Below are 16499 nucleotides of genomic sequence, written 5' to 3'. Positions count from 1 at the left end.
TGGAGAGGTCAGAGATCTTTGGGATACGATGGAAAAATCTTAGTCCAAGTCATCTAAGCCCATTGTGCTGGACTGTATGCAGACTAATTTTAAAAAGGGCTTTTCTGGTGATTATGGCGTTAAAATGAAACTGGAGAAGTTGAGAGCCCTCTGTGAGGTTGAATCCCCTTCTTTCAAGGTCAGATGGCTGCCACAAGGAACCTTACAGCTCTCTACCATGTTGGCTATGTACAACACTGTTACTAGCACCCCTGACCACCCTGAGCAGTTTCCTTATGCTGACCCCTGGCTACAGATAACCCAAGTCACTCTGCACTGGGTGTGAATCTACATAAGAGGGAAAAACCAATGCACTATTTTGGCCACCTGTGTCATGCCCCCAGTGCCAAACTCTTTTTTTTTTTTCAGAGGTTTTTGTTATAGGGCTGTAGTGTGCACTCACAAGAAAGATGGAGAGACAGAAACTGAGAAATCACCTCCCAGGAGGGATGGCCATACTGCAATCCCTTCTCCTCCATTCTCCTCTCAGGACCCTGGGCATGCACACACACGTGCCCAGAATGAGTTTAAGCCACCAACTCTGAGACTTGAACTGCAGTTGACTACATGGGAGTCCAGTGACATAACCATTATGGCAACTACTAGTCCCCCCAGTGCCAAACTCTGACCAAATGAAACCCATGACTCCAATCCTACAGGGCCCCCTAGAAGAGGAGCCATTAGCAGCTCTATCCCCATATGTCCTGGCAAAGCCAGTAATCAAAACCCTGCCCCCATCTGTTTGCTTGGGGCCTGAAGAGCAGCCAGAGAAGCCAGTGCCAGCTCCACCAGCTCAGGGGGAAGGCCACCAGCTGTCCCAAATCCTGCGCCCAGATTCTGCCTCACCCGCCATCACCCGGCTAACTGCTGCAGCCTGAGGCAACCTCATTCTTCAGATGCCCCTTCAGGAGACCCAAGACCCACCCCCCAGATAGGCATAGATGGGGCCATTAGGGAAGGCAGAGCAATCTCTAATACCAGCCCTTCACCACTATCGATTTGCTTAATTGGAAACACCACACCCCCTCCTACTCAGAACAGTCCCAGGCTATGATAGATCTCATGGAGTCTATACTCCGAACCTACTAGCCCACCTGGTATGACTGTCAGCAACTACTCCTCACCTTACTTAACACAGAAGAGTGCCACAGAGTCCTTGTGGCAGCAAAGAAATGACTACAAGAGCATGTCCCCAACGATGTGGTAGGATCCTGAGACTTGGGCCAGAACTGATTTTCTGAATGAAAAACCTGACTAGGATTTCAGTACTGAGGGTAGCCAGGCCCATCTCAGCAAGTATCCAGAGGCACTCCTGCAGAGAATGAAAGCTGGTGCAAAGAAAGCTACTAACATGGCGAAAACTACAGAAATAATTCAGAAGACAGATGATACACTGGGGCAGTTCTATGAGAGGATATGCGAGGCATACAGGATCTATACTCCATTTGATCCAGAGAGCTCTGAAAGCCAGCAAATGATTAATGCTGCCTTTGTCACCCAATCGGCCCCTGACATGCGTAGAAAACTCCAAAAGCAGGAAGGTTTTACTGAAATGAATGCCACCCAGCTTCTGGAGATTGCTAATTGAGTCTTCATGAACCAAGACCGAGAAGAAAGAAAGGAAGCAGATCAGCATATGAAGCAAAGGGTAGCCCTGTTGGCCGCTGCCCTCAGACAATCAGATGCCCTACCTGGTCCATGTAGGGGGCCAAAAACCATCTGCCCCAGGCTTAGACCAACCCAGTGCACATACTGCAAAGAGGATGGACACTGGAAAGGTGAATGCCCCAAGTGGAAGGCAAACCAAGGAAGAACAACCAGAAGCCCACCGGGAGCCTCCAATACTTTCTACCTGGAACCTCCATTCCCCTCTGAAACTGGGTACACAAACATGAGCCTGGGAGTCTTATGTGGATTAAAAAAAGAAATAAAAGAATCACTACAGTCCATCTGGTTGGGGTCATATGTTAGTGTGTTTGTTACCCCTACTACAGTTAAGGTGGCAGGGCTAGCCCCATGGATCTGCTATTCATGAGTGAAGCAAGCTGTAGCACCAGAGGACACCGGGACCTGGACAACGAAAAACCACTCTGAACAACTGACTAAGATAACCTTCCAGAGGACCAAACCTGTCATTGAGACTGCAGCCCTGATACAGGACTTGCCTTGACTCAGTCACCCTCCAGAAGTGCCAGGACGATGGAACAACCTGTTTTGTGGGAAAGAGCAGAGGTAGCCATGATGGTTACAATTGTCTCTCCACAGGGAATGGGTCTGCTCTGCAGTTCTCAGACAGTATGGGCTCCCAGATGAAGGAGGTAAATGTCCTACAGAGGCTCAGGCTGCCATCCAGGATGCAGTGAAGAGGCTTAAGCCTCAGACTCTCCAAGTTCAGTTGAGAATCCCTATACCTTGGAGGGACCCCTAGCTTGATTCAAGAGTAATTATGCTCATTAATGCGACCCATACTCTCCTGTGTCAAGCACAAACCCCGTTAGCGTTCATTTGTTGGCTTTGCATCTGAACAGCCCTTTTCCTCATACATGCCACTACAACCTACCCTACAAATGACACCCCACTTGTTAATCTGACCTCTGTATGGGGGGACCAGTCTCCCAAGTGCACCTTTCCTCCAAGTCCTTAGGCTGCTTTACAAATCAAGGTTCCATTGAGGCAAGTAATATGCCCTGCCACAGCACATATCCAGAAAATGGGAAAAATGCTTCACTAAATTCCAAACTCTCTTCTGCTCTCAAAACCAAATAAAAGAAACACCTATACCTGACCACCCAGAGAGAAAGGCATATTTTGCCTCCTCTCAGGGCCTAGGTCACTCAATTCATGCTTTAAAATAAACCATATTAATTATTATTTTTAGAGTTGGTTATTTCCATTGACACCTTTGTGCCCTTGCCTGACTCTGATCTAGTGGCACTCAAATACACCAATGAAATCCCCTCACCCTTTTTTGCTAGTGTACTCCACTCTGACCACAGAAAACAAGTACTAACCTGGGTTCTGTCTGTCTCTCTTCTCCCCACCTGCAGGTCCAGCCCATTCTCCAGGAGCTCCTCCCACTTGGGGCCTGCATGATGTGGCTTCCTGTGCCTCCTCTCTCTATATATGCAGGGGCCCACACATGCAGTGAGACAGGGGTTCTTGTCCCACATTCAGGAAGAATTAGAGTCACAGACACAGAGTAGGTATAGCAAAGCAGGGAGTTTATTAATAGAGAGGGAAAAACAAACAAACAAACAAACAAAACCCAAAGCTCCTGAGAAGGGAAAGGACCCCAGAAAATGAGTTGCCAAGAAAGGACTGTGGCAAGGGGTTTTTATTTGGGTCAGGAAGGGCTTTGTCCAGACTTGGTCTAGGTGGAGCTTGTGCATGCATTCCCCTCCTGGTGGGGAGGAGCACATGCTGGATGGGTCCAATTATTCTCTTAATTTTGGAGTGGGTATGAAGGTCAGGAGCTTCTTTGTCTAGAAGCTTTGGGCCATGAAAACCATTATTTTATCTTCTTTCTGGAATGTGGTGGTGCCTGAAAAAATTCTTCGATTTAGGTCGAAGTCATGCTGCCTAGGTCAATCACTGAGCTGCAAGAGGTCTCTCCAAGCAAGCAGTAGAGCTGCTTTGTCTCCATCTCAAAACTTAGCTATTCTGTGATTCTATTTTGGGTCCATACCCTAACTATATTTTTTAGGGTCCCTGTCTCCTACCTCATTAGGACCTGTGAGTGTAACAAATCCTTTAATTCCATATCCTCCTCCCAGTGTGAGTTCTGTGGCCATGAGAGAATTATCCTTATATACCCAAATGGGGACTTGCTCCCTGTGTACAACCCAGGCAGACAGGTCCAGAGGCCCAAACCATCTACAGAAATATTGAAAAGTTACCAGTTAAACCAATAAAGTATTGAAGAGAGTATATTCTCTCCTTCCCCACTCTCAAATATATGTTTGCAAAACAATATAGAAAAGTGTGATTTGATAAATAGTAAAATAAAGACATATATGTAAAAGTTACAAATAAAAGTTTTAAAATAATATAAACATTCCAAATATTTTATTTTTCTTGCCTTCATTTCAGTACACTCATTAAATATGCCATTATTTTGGAAATCTTCACAAAACCTGAACTTTAATGGCAGTAATAATCTAAAAGCACAACTGAAAATAAAATGTAGTTATAATAAAAATGCACTCAATTTGAAAGTTTTCATCAAGATACATGCATTAAGATGAATGTAAAAAATCTGAGTTTTTTATATTTAGAAATTCTATTTTCAAATATTCAAAATGATTCATTATAATTAAAATCAAATTATAATTCATAGTGATTAAACCTTTAAATAAAATGTAAGCAATTAAAATGCTTATTTAAATTTTTGAAATTTTACAAATCTTATTATTTTTATAAAAATTAAATTATTCATGATTCCAGCATTTAATGCTCATATTTTAATTGCCAGTCTAACTAATCAGCATTATATTTATGCAAATTATATCTAAAGACAAATACACACTAAATTAGAGTAAAGTAAATGGGTTGATATTACAAAATATTCTTCAGCCATCGTGTGCAATATTTTCTGTTAGTAATTCTGGAACCATAAATTATAACATTAAGAAAAACAAGGAAACAATCATTAATCTCTACTAGGAAACAAAATTCATAGTAAAAAAAAATTATTGAGCTCCTCTCATCTCAGAGGATTTGACAAGCTAATTAATTTATCTTTTCTCTTTCCTCAATATTTGTGTCACTCGGTTCCTCCTTTCTAAATAGTGTTTCTAAGTAGTGTTTGTCTCTAAGAGTAAGAAGTTTAAACTATCAAAGTGAATCAAGGGAAAATTAAGAGGGGCAAATAGAAATTCTAATGGCTGTCTACATGCTTATTAAGCCATTTGTTCAAAACATTAAAAATTTAGAAGCAGGATCCGCAAAGGTCATGATTCATTCTCTGACCTGAAGGTAATATTGTGCAGTGCAGGGATGTAAACAATAGGCCAGATAGTCCAGAACTGTATTTCTGTAGCACATGGTACAATCATTTTGCTCTTAACTGAAGCCCTCCTAATGCCAGGAAATAGTAACTGACATTGTTTCACATTCAGCTGCTGGCAGCGGCTTCAGAAGGCTCCATTGCTAGTTGATAGAGTTTGAAGCTGGCTATGTGGCACAGTAGTGATGCACTGCTGTGAGAAGCAGAATCCCACAAAGAGATCATGGTTCAAATCCTTGGTCCAGTCAGCCTGAAATACACTGAGTATGAGAGTGAGTGCCCCAGATCTGACCCACTAGAGGACTAGAGGAATGGGATCATGGTATGATTAGACCTGTGAAGGGTGCTCATCTCTCTCTTTCTCTGTTTTGTTTTGTTTTCCTCCCTTGTGTGTGTGCACATACTCTATCTTGAACAGAGAAAAAGAAAAGTTTGTTTTTTAAAAAAATTGCCAGAGAGAGTGTGTACTCACAGGAGAGAGAGAGAATGCCCCCATAGGGGATAGTGACACTGCAGTCCCTTCTCTCTCCTTTCTCCTTTTAAGATTTGGGAAATGCATATACATTTATCTGGGGTGTTTTCAAGCCTCAGTTTCATTCTGTGTCAATGAGATGATAACTTCTTGTTCTTAAAGCCACTGGGAGAACTCAATGATACAATCACTGTAGCATGCCTGATATATACTAGAGTCTCAAAAACTAATAGCAATTAGTATTACCTGGCAAAGAACTATGAAAATTGGCTATACTGAATCCACTCATCAATCTAAGAAATGTGTATTGGTCCTAACATCTGCCTGGCAACTTAGGCAAAGTGCTGAGGATTCGAAGGCTAATGTTTTACATTAGGAGCTTCACATGTGTATGGGGATGCACACATGCATATGAGAGATATGAAAATACAAGTACAAATAATGGAGTAACTCACTTTGCTTGGGAGTTAGGAAAGGCTTTTTGAACAAGGTCATGAATAAGCTAGCAGGATGAGCAAGAATTTGCCAGGAAAGACTGAGCAGGGCATTTGAGACAAAAGATTGCAAAAGCATGGAGTTACGAAAGGGCCTTTTATATCAAGGTAAGTAAAAAGCCAGACAAGGGTGGAGTAACCATGTCAGGCCCCTCAGATGGCTAAATTGAGCACAAAGGACCCAGTTGATATGTTTGAAATCAAATCAGACGTGCCATGTTAATCCTTCAATGGTGTGGCTTTTGTTGAACTTAGAGAAAATCTCATTCCTTTGAGATGTGCCACTTTTGATGAGTTGGTTTAAGAAAGAACTGATCTGGGGCCAGCAGGTGGCATGATGGTGAAGGCAGATGGATTCCCACATGGCCAACCATAGTTCAAGTCCTGGACCTGGTGGCTTGAAAATCACACCAGGTGTGTGTACATGCAAGTCCAAAATCCTAAGGAGAATGAAGAAGGGATAGTGGCATGACCATCCTCCCTGGGGGATGATTTCTCACTTTCCCTCTTTTTCTCTCTCTTATCTGGTGAGTACATGTGCCCTATGGCAAAAATCTAAATAATAATAATAATAATAAATGTTAAAAATTTAAAAACAAGAAAAAAGAAAGGATTAATCAAAACCCCCTGGTATTGCAATGATTTTTTGTTAGTACACACCACTTTTCTTAAAATATACCAAAACTGAGGGTAGAAAGAAACTATTATTTTGGACCAAAACTCGTGACTTCTAGCTTTTCATCCCCCTATAATTTCTGTGATGGGTTGCCCTTTTCACCAGGAACACCCTGGGACATATTCTAAAAATTGCTGTAACCAGGATGCAGGCTTCTCAGTTAATAACAAAACAGTGTTCAACTCCAGAGGCTGAAAGAGAAGATGATAAAAAATTTTTCTGCACAAAATAGATCCACAGATCTTGCAACGTGGTGTATAAACCAACCAGAGCATTTGATTTGACACTAGCGAAGGTAACATGATGGCTAACACGTCAGAAAGAAGAAAAACCTCACAACAGCAGGCAGACCCCCTAGGATGGGCAAAACTTGACAAGCAAATGATCCTATTGTTAGGGATGCTTTCAAATGTCTGCAACAGAGCCAGGGAGGATACTGGCCTTGCTGTTCAAGTGCCATTGTTACTTCCAACACAATCCCACTGAGGTGAGATGGAGGTGGAGGGGAAAATCAGTCCTTAGGCTCTGAGGATAAGCCTTCTAATGGCACAGCAATGAAACCATCCCAGAATAAGCTACTTTCATTTCTAATACCACTGACAACTCTAATAAACCGTGGATTCTTCTATTGCATAGTTTGAAGAATGATTCTATTCCACGGGAAGTTTTATTTACATTCTGTATTTTTCTCTAATAATTTCTCATTTTAATCTTCCAAGATTTCATAGCTGTTTAGGTAAATTCTATGGAAAATGTAAATTTAAAATAACTGAATAGTTTGTTTGTTTTAACAGAAGGAAGCAACTGGTGTTAATTCACTCACCATTCCGTGGTTCAGCCACCCTGGGATAAAATTATCAAGCAACTTTGGGTAGATCATCTCTCTGTCATAGGCATAAATGATCCAGAACATTGCTACGACAAAAACCTCAACAGGAAAGGCCAAGACAGCTAACATCCAGTCCCGGAGAGAGATAGATGAGTTTCTTGAGCTGCCTCTCTTGTTCTTGTTTCCCACTTCCTCTAGTCAGATGCTACGACGAACTGGAAGGGAAAAGAAATCTTTTATTTCAACTTCATCGATTATCCACAACAAAGAATATGTGAGCTATCTATTGTCAAAAGAATTCAACATAATTGGGAATCTGTGATGAGAGGCAGAATTGTAAACTTGCATCAGTGGGTGACTGGGAAGACTGCTCTAGTTTCATCCGATAGCAGCCATGGTTGAGGTACCTTCTCTGGTTTTGATCTCCCAACTGTGCCCTTTCAGGCAAAGGGACTTGTTTCTGAGGGAGGGAGAAGAGGCCTGTCTTCAGGAACAGCTCCATTTAAGAGCTAATCGTGCTGGTTTGATTCTTCTCAAGAGGGTTTAAAAGTTCACTGGTGGTTTTTTTTTCAGGTCCTGTTCTACACTGTACATAGTTAGCACACACTCAGAATGCTGTAGAGTATTCTGTCCCTTTTCCTTGAACCCATCATGTGGTTTAAGTTAATCTTCACATTCTTGAGTTTCCATTTCACCACTAACAGCATTGAAACCACCACTATAAAATGTCCAAAAGTCACATTTCCAGCAAATGTATTAATTTTTACAGTCTAAGCAAAGGCTTTAACTGCACTGAGAAGCAGGGTAGATGAGGAGTAAAGGCAGATTCCTAATTCTCTTGGAAAAACTTAGAAATTCATCTGTTTCCAGAGGTTTGTTTTGGCTCACTCACAACATAATTATCAAGAGAGAGTAGAATGCACAATTTATTATTTTACTGTTCTTCAAACTAATAGTGAGAAAAGAAGTGAAGCCCCAAGATCTTAACCTCCAACACAGAATTTAAAAGAAAAAGTGTATATTTTTGTAATTGTTGAAAAAAACATAGTAGGGAAGAGAACCATGCTGAGGTGTGAGGGGGTCAAAGTTTCTGCAAAGTGATGTCTCAAAATAAGCAATGCTATAGAATGAAAAAATGTATCTGGAATATTAAACAGAGAATTTCTGTTTGTTAATATTTTTATTTATTTTTTAATTTGCCATAGGACATGTGTGCTTGCTGGAGAGAGAGAAAAACAGAGAGGGAAAGTAAGAAGTCACCCTCTCAGGGGAGATGGCCACATCACAGTCTCTTCTTCACAGTCTTGGGATTTTGAGGTATGCACACACAGGAGCCTAGTGTGATTTTTAAGCTGTCAGGCTAGGACTCAAATTGTGGTGGGCCGTGTGGGAGTCAGTGCCTTAACTACCACACTACCTGTTGGCCCTGTTATTTTTATATGTTACCCATTCTCCCACACTTTACTAATAAAAATAATAAACATTCTAATGCAACTGTTAATAAAATGTTTAGTTATATTTGGTAGTGCAAGGCTAGAGGAGAGAAGGGTTCCAAAGTTCTTTGCCAACTATATCTGTTATGACAGAGGTAATTCAGGCCAGGAAAAACAAATTCACCTTGGGGCCAGCAAGTGGTATGGTGGTTAAGGTGCTGGACACTCCCACATGGTCAACCACAGTTTGAGTCCCGGACCTGGTGTGGATTGCTTTCTTACTCGCTCTCTCTCTGTCTCTTTGGTCAAATTAAAATAAATGAATGAATAAATTAAATTAAATACATAATTCTTTAAAAATACAAATTCACCTTTAAAATCTAGGATGTCACACACACTTATTGCTTTATAAAAACATACTGGGTGGTCATTGCAATGAGTGACACACAGAGTTTTAATACTGGATTGGGATCCCCAGGTATTTATCTTGGTTTGGGGTCAAATATTTTCACTGTTCCCTTATAAATGTACAAAATAAGAAAAGAATCTATTGTCTGATTAAGGTTAATGCTCTTATTTTTCCAAGAAGGAGAAAAAAGTTTTCAATTATCTACAATTTTCAATTACTCATACCACTTCAGATTTCTCAATAGTAACCATATAAGACTCATATTTGATAGTTATTTAACTTTTTATTACATTAGCTCTCAACATTATCTCCTTAAAGCAGGCTAGAATATAGATGATTGTATTCTTCCTTTTCTTAAAGTTCTTTTATTTTTTCCAAGAGAGAGAGAGACATAAAAAGAGAGAGGAACAGACAGACAGGCAGCACCATGTCATGATCCACCTCAACCTCAGTCAGCTCAGATCACAGACATGCACGTGTGCCCAGCATGCTCAGGGAGGCCCTGGAATGCAAACCAGGGACCTTCCCATGTGGATCCAGAGGCAGCAGTGCTGTACCACCAGCTAGCTCTGCCATTTTCCTCTCAATGAATAAAGAAATCAAGGCTTTCTTTTCACTTACTTTAATAACATTTCTTTGTTGTCTCTCAAGTAATAAATGGAACTTCACTATAACTTCATTGATTTTTCTGCTAATTTGTGCTGATAATGCAGATAGAATTCTTAATGTACTTTAGTCACTTTTCATGAAGATATAATTTGCTAAGGAAATTAAAAATTTGTTGTGTTTTCATATATAGGCACAATAGTAAAAAGTATGTTAATTGTTTTCCCCTTGAATGACCTTCAAATAGGCAGTTTAGTATAAATCTCCAGAATGGAAGAAGGGTGCAGTATGTTTGAGTGGCTAGAAGTCAGTAAATGGAGAAACACAGGAAATGCCTGAGAAGCAAAGCCAGGAGCAGAAGATTAGGCTCATGAATGTGGATGATGCTTTCCTTCTTTACAGTGGGAAACAAGGACTTTCTCTGACAGTTGGGATCAGCTGAGCATAGAGGGATTTGGGGCACTGCTGTGGATAATGTGCTAGGAAATCAGTAAGCTATTTAAAAGGAGGACCATTGTGAATCAGAATGGCTCAGTTGAAGTTTCAGCTTGATTTGTAGTAAAACCAAGCACAATGTTTTCCAATCTGCCCTGAAGTCTGTGAAAAAGGGAATTTAGAAAGAGGGTGGATTGGTCTGCAGATGGCATAGCGGTTACATCTCTGGACTCCCATATGGCCGACTATGGTTCAAGTCCTGGAATTGGTGGCTTGAAACTAACACTGGGCGTGTGTGTGTACATGTTCAAGATCCCAGGAAGAGAATGGAGGAGAAGGGATTGCGAGGTGACCATCCCCCCTGAGGTTTGATTTCTCTCTCTCTCTCTCTCTCTTGCTCTCTCTCTCCACAACAAGTGCAAGTGCCCTAAGGCAAAACCCCTGAAAAGAAAAAAGAAAGAAAGAAAGAAAAGAAAGTAGAAAAAGAAGATCCTGGGGTCTTCCTACCACTGCAGATTAGGAAATAAGGACTTTGAAGATTTGAAATGAGGGATGCTATGAGATCAGGAAGAACATCTTTTAAGTGGCTAACCAATATTTTTAAGTTTTACCTCGGAAGGACTGGTTGCCAGTGAATTACATGAGATATCATGAATATAGCAACTAGTGACATATAGTGAACACGTTAATTAAAGGTTAGCCCTTCTCAGGGCCAGTCCTGTGGCCTAGTGGTTAAGAGAACCAGATCCCAGGATCAGCAGATGGCATAATGATTATATTGCTGGACTCCTATATAGTTGACCACAGTTTGAGTCCTGGACCTGGCAGCTTAAAACACAAACTGTGAATGCGTGCCTAAAATTCCAAGAGGAGAAGGGATTGTGGCATGGTCATCCCCCAGGGGGGATTTCTCACTTTCTATCTCTCTGGCTCTCTTTTTGTCTCTTTGGTGAGTGCATTCACTCTATAGCAAAAGTCTTTGGACAAAAAAAGGGGCCACCACTCCCACATGGTCAACAGAACAGTTCAAATCCTGGCCCTGATTGCTTAAAACACATGCTGAATGTGTGTGCATGTGTGCATGTGTACATGCTTAAAATCCTGACAGGATGAAGCAATAGAGGAGGAAGGGCTGCAGTATGACCACGCCCCTTTAAGGATGTTTCCTCTTCATCCCCTCCCTCTCCCTCTCTCTGTCTCTCTCTGGCTAGTACATGTGTCCTCTGGTACAAAATATAATAAAGTAAATAAAATTCCTTCCTGTTCTCACTTTCTTTTAACCACATAGATTTGATACTTCTAAGAGACAACAGTCCAATTAGGGCTGATCGCATGGCCCTGTGCCAGGGACTTGCTACTGGGCTTCATGCCCTTAGACCTGGGTCTAACATTTTAAAGTCTTGTTATTCAACATGTGGTTCCATATATCAACAGCACCTACAGCACCTAAGAGCTTCTTAAGGACACTGAATCCCAGGTCTCACCCTGATAGGTTTGAATCTTGCATTTTATTTTTAAGTTTTTTGAGAGGTTTTTGTCTTAGGGCATGTGCGCTCACTAGAGAGAGAGACAGAGACAGAGACAGGAAGAAGGAAAGTGACAAATCACCTCCAAGGGGATGTCATATCACAATCCCTTCTCTTCCATTCTTCTGAGATCTTGGGTATACATGCACACATGCACAGCATGAGTTTCAAGTTATCAGGTCCAGGACTCGAACCATGGTAGATTATGTGGGAGCCCAGTGACTGAACAGCTACACCATCTGCTGGTCCCAGATCTTGCATTATAATAAGATCCTGAGTCATTCTTATGCACTTAGAAGTTTGAGATGGCCCGCTTTGGAATCTCCTACTTCAGCCACCTTTGCCTCCTCCCTTTCCATGAATGAGGAGATCCAGGGGCCTAGTGGCTTATCTACCCAGAGACCACATCCCTCCCATGCCCCGGGTAACTGTGAAGCTAAATTCCTTTCCTAAATAGACATGAGTATGTTTGGGTCTCCTGCCCTGATCCGATTGCAAGGGTGGATTGTGAACAGTGCAATAAATGTGTGCTTGCCTTGACAATAGAAGTAGTAAGATATGAGACCAGCAGATACCGTAATGGTTATGTTGCTGGACTCCCACATGATGGACCACAGTTCGAGTGCCATACCTGGTGGCTTAAAAGTCATACCAGGTGTGGATGCTTGCATGCTCAAAACCCTGAGAGGGGAATGGAGGAGAAGGAATTGAGGTGTGGCCATCCCTCCAGGGAGTGATTTCTTGCTTTCTGTCTTCAGTGAGCATACACACTCTATAGCAAAAAAAATTCTCAAAAAAAGAAGTGGTTAAGACGTATCTGTTTCTGTAGGATCCGTCACTTTTGCCACATACCATAACCTAGTCATGAAAGTGCTTACCCTTCACAGTCGCAGGCCTCTCCCACCCTCAAAGGGAGGAGATACACAGCCATGTGTAGAGGGGCAGACTCCTAGGGTCATGTTGGAATGCTGCTGCCCACAGGCCCACCTCTGTTCCTTCCTTTCCGAAATCGTTTAGGCTATTTTAACTACTTTACATTTCTATTTAAAGTTTAGTATCTCAGCTTGCTAAATTTCAACAGCTATCCTGGTAGAATTCTCATTGTGACCATTTAGGGAGAACTGGTATCTTAACCGTGAGTCTTTGAATCCACAAACATACTTTATATCTCTATTTAGTTAGGTCTTGTCTAAGTTCTCTCAGAAATGTTTGTCATTTTCAGTGTACAGATATTACACATATTTTGTTGACTCTATCCATAATTATTTTCTGTTCTGTGATGTTATTTTATATAGTGTAATAATTTTTATATTGTTGGTTTATTGAAAAATAAAACTGATTTCTGAATATTCACATCGTATCTTATACCTTGGCTAAATGCACTTAGTGGCCACACTAGTTATTTTAGAAATGATTGTAGATTTTATACTTATATAATCTACAAGTAAAGATTATAGCTTTTCTTCTTCCATTATCATTTGCATGCCTTTTACTTCTTTTTCTTTTTTGACTGCACTCCCTAGGAACTTCAGCAGTATGGTGAGTAGACGTGATCGAGAGTGAGCACACTTGCCTTCCTTCCTGTTTTAGAGAAAGCGTTTAGTCCTGCAACATTTATGTTTAATGTTAGCTGCAGATTTTTCTTAGATGCCCTTTATATATCTTCCATTTCTTCCTCCTTTCAGGATTTTGGGTACACATGCACATGTGCCCAGCATGTCTTTCTTTTTCTTTTTAGAGGTTTTTGCTATAGGGCACGTGTGCTCACCAGAAAGACAGAGATAGAGAGAGAGAAAGCAAGAAATCACCCCCCAGGGGGATGGCTACACCGCAATCTCCCCTAGGGATCTTGGGCACGCACGCACACGCGCCCGGCATGAGTTTTAAGCCACCGGTTCCAGGACTCAAACCACGGTCGACCACATGAGAGTTCAGCAACATAGCCATTACACTAACTACTGATTCCTGCCCAGCATGTCTTTCAAGCCACCTGGTCTGTGACTCAAACCATGCTGTCGGCCATGTGCAGTCTAGCCACCTTAACCACCAAGCCAATGTCAAACCAATCTTTCATTTCTGGTCATTTTATATATATATGTGTGTGTGTGTGTGTATTTATATATATATAATACATATATATAACATATATATACACACATATATGTGTATATATTATAAAATTATACATATGTATAATTTTTTCCTTTATGTATTCAATTTGCTGATATTTTGTTAGTTTTTCTTTTTCTTTTCATCTTTTTTTTCTTAGTACATCTCCACCTAATTTTGGTAAAATAATCTGGCATCAGAAAATCAGTTGGGGGCTGGTTCCATGGTATAGTAATTGATGCCATGCGGTTGACCGCAGTTCAAATCCCAGCCCTGGTGGCTTGAAAAACTCACTGGGTGAGTGTGAGTGTGTACCCCAAATCCTGAAAGAATGGAAAAATACAGAAGGGATTGTGGTATGACTACACCCCACTTAGGGTGCCTTTTCCCTTTGTTTCTCAGTGAGTACACCCCCCTCTGGCAATAAAGAAATAAAACCAAAACAAAACCAAACAAAAAAAACAAGGTGTGAAGTATTTCCTCCTCATTTCTTGAAGGACTTTGTGGAAGATTTGGTATTATTTTTTCCTTACCTAATTAATCCATCTACACTTGTAATTTTCTTAATGGGCAGATTTAATTGTGCATTCGTTTTATTTAGTAAATCTAGAGCTATTTAAGATTTCCATTTTTTCTTGAGTTGATTTTACTCATTTTTGCCTTTTGTGGAATTTCTCCATTTAATCTAAGTTTTTAATTTATGAAGATGTTCTTAATATTTTACCATGGAAACCGGCAAATGCTAAAAATCAGGTATTTCTCTCTGGAAAGCCAGTTGTTAAACATTTACTAGAATACCTCTGTTGCTATATTCTGTCACTGTGAGTGACCTTTCATGGAATCCCTACTACATGTAAAGTACTGTGGGGTCACTACTCAATAGTGAAACTTTGGTCAATTTGTTGCTCCCTGAGATATAGTAAGGGAATTATACAGGTTCTTAAAAGGAAAGTGACTTTCAAGCAAGTGTTAGTCACCTTTCTAAGTGTAACACTAGAAGGTCAGGAGAACAGCTAACTGACCAATCAGTCTTCTAAATAATTCTTGAGGTATAAACACAGCACAGATGGTAGCATCTTGGCCTCCTGCATTCATATCCTCCTGATAGTATGGTCATCAGCAAACCCAAAATAAGTCTGAACTCTACCACCAGGGCATGGTTATGAAATAAAAATAGTTTCTCTTGGACAAGCTAAGTGACACTGAAACATTCCACTGTTGTGAAGAAGCTCCTTGTCTGGCCAGGACTACTGGCCAATAATTCTTCATGATGCACCTGCTGCTTCTCCGTGGCCAGGACCAGAATACTGTACTTGATCTGGGAGTAGAATTAGCACAGTCACTTTCCAGTCTTCAAGCTTCTAGACAAAATATTCAAGTGACAGCTAGTCATTAATACTCCATTTGATCCCCCCAGAACTATTGAAAATTAATGCCAAAAGAAAGCTGGATTCATGGCTTGTCTCTTTTTGAAAAAAAAAGTCTCTCTCTTGAGTCAAATGGAGCTGGACACTTTAGCTTTAGTCCAGTTCTAAAAAGAAGCTTTACTGATTAGTGGGAAAGTCTTTAGAATTTAGTAAAATCAATTAGAATGAAAAATATGCTGCAGAGAAATTTGCCACTAAAAAGATCAAAGAAAGGCTGGCCCTGTTACAGCAGTGAGACTGTGCAGAGGAAACCAGATTCCACAAAGCTGACTATGGTTCAACTCCTAGCTCCAGCAGCTTGAAAAATACACTGCACATGTATGCGCAAGCCCAAGACCCTTATAAGATAGAGAAATGGGGGGGAAAAAAGGATTCAGCATGACCAGGCGCTGTTGGGGTTGCTTCCCTCCCTCCCACCCCACCCACCATCCTGGTGTGTGTACACATGATGTTTGGAAAAAAAAAAAAGTAAAGAGTCACTTATCTATACATTGGTCCTTAAAGGTCATTTATGATGATCTCAAACATGCACCATGGTTGGAAAAGGAAAGAAAAGGAAAAAATAGGAGGGAGGGAAATAAAACAAAAACAAAAACAAATGAATACATCTTTAAAGTCTTCAGTTTCAACTGGATATGATAGTATGAAATTTATTTCCCTTTTAAAAGTATTAGTACCCCAAACCCCTGTCAGAATGGCAAAGATTAAGAATATAAAAAGTGATAAGTGTTGGCGGAGATGTGGTGAAAAGGGAACCCTCCTACACTGTTGGTGGGAATGTAAACTAGTTCAACCACTGTGGAAAACAATATGGAGGTTCCTCAAAGATCTACAAATAGAACTACCATTTGATCCAGCAATCCCACTTCTGGGTATTTACCCAAAAGACAGGAGAACGCTCAGTCAGAGAAGTGCTTGCACATCAATGTTTATTGCAGCATTATTCACAATTGTCAAGACATGGAACCAACCTAAATGTCCACAAACCGATGAATGGATTGGAAAAGTGTGGTATATATACTCTATGGAATACTACTCA

At 40.8% G+C, this 16499-nt stretch overlaps 1 protein-coding gene across 1 annotated transcript in view; it reads right to left on the bottom strand.

Moving 5' to 3' along the window:
- The window catches only part of AIG1 (androgen induced 1), a 292635-nt gene that overhangs the window by 188500 nt on the left and 87636 nt on the right, over positions 1-16499 (bottom strand). Inside the window, exon 3 of the mRNA XM_014588842.2 lies at positions 7510-7614. Within this exon, the coding sequence (XP_014444328.1) occupies positions 7510-7614 (105 nt within the window). The remainder of the gene's footprint in view (positions 1-7509; positions 7615-16499) is intronic.

This window comes from Tupaia chinensis, unplaced genomic scaffold (genome assembly GCF_000334495.1).
Source record: "Tupaia chinensis unplaced genomic scaffold, TupChi_1.0 Scaffold000313_1, whole genome shotgun sequence".
Classification (NCBI taxonomy): Eukaryota; Metazoa; Chordata; class Mammalia; order Scandentia; family Tupaiidae; genus Tupaia; species Tupaia belangeri.
The sequence above is the reverse complement of the archived record's forward strand: the minus strand, read 5'-3'. Positions and strand labels throughout refer to the sequence as shown.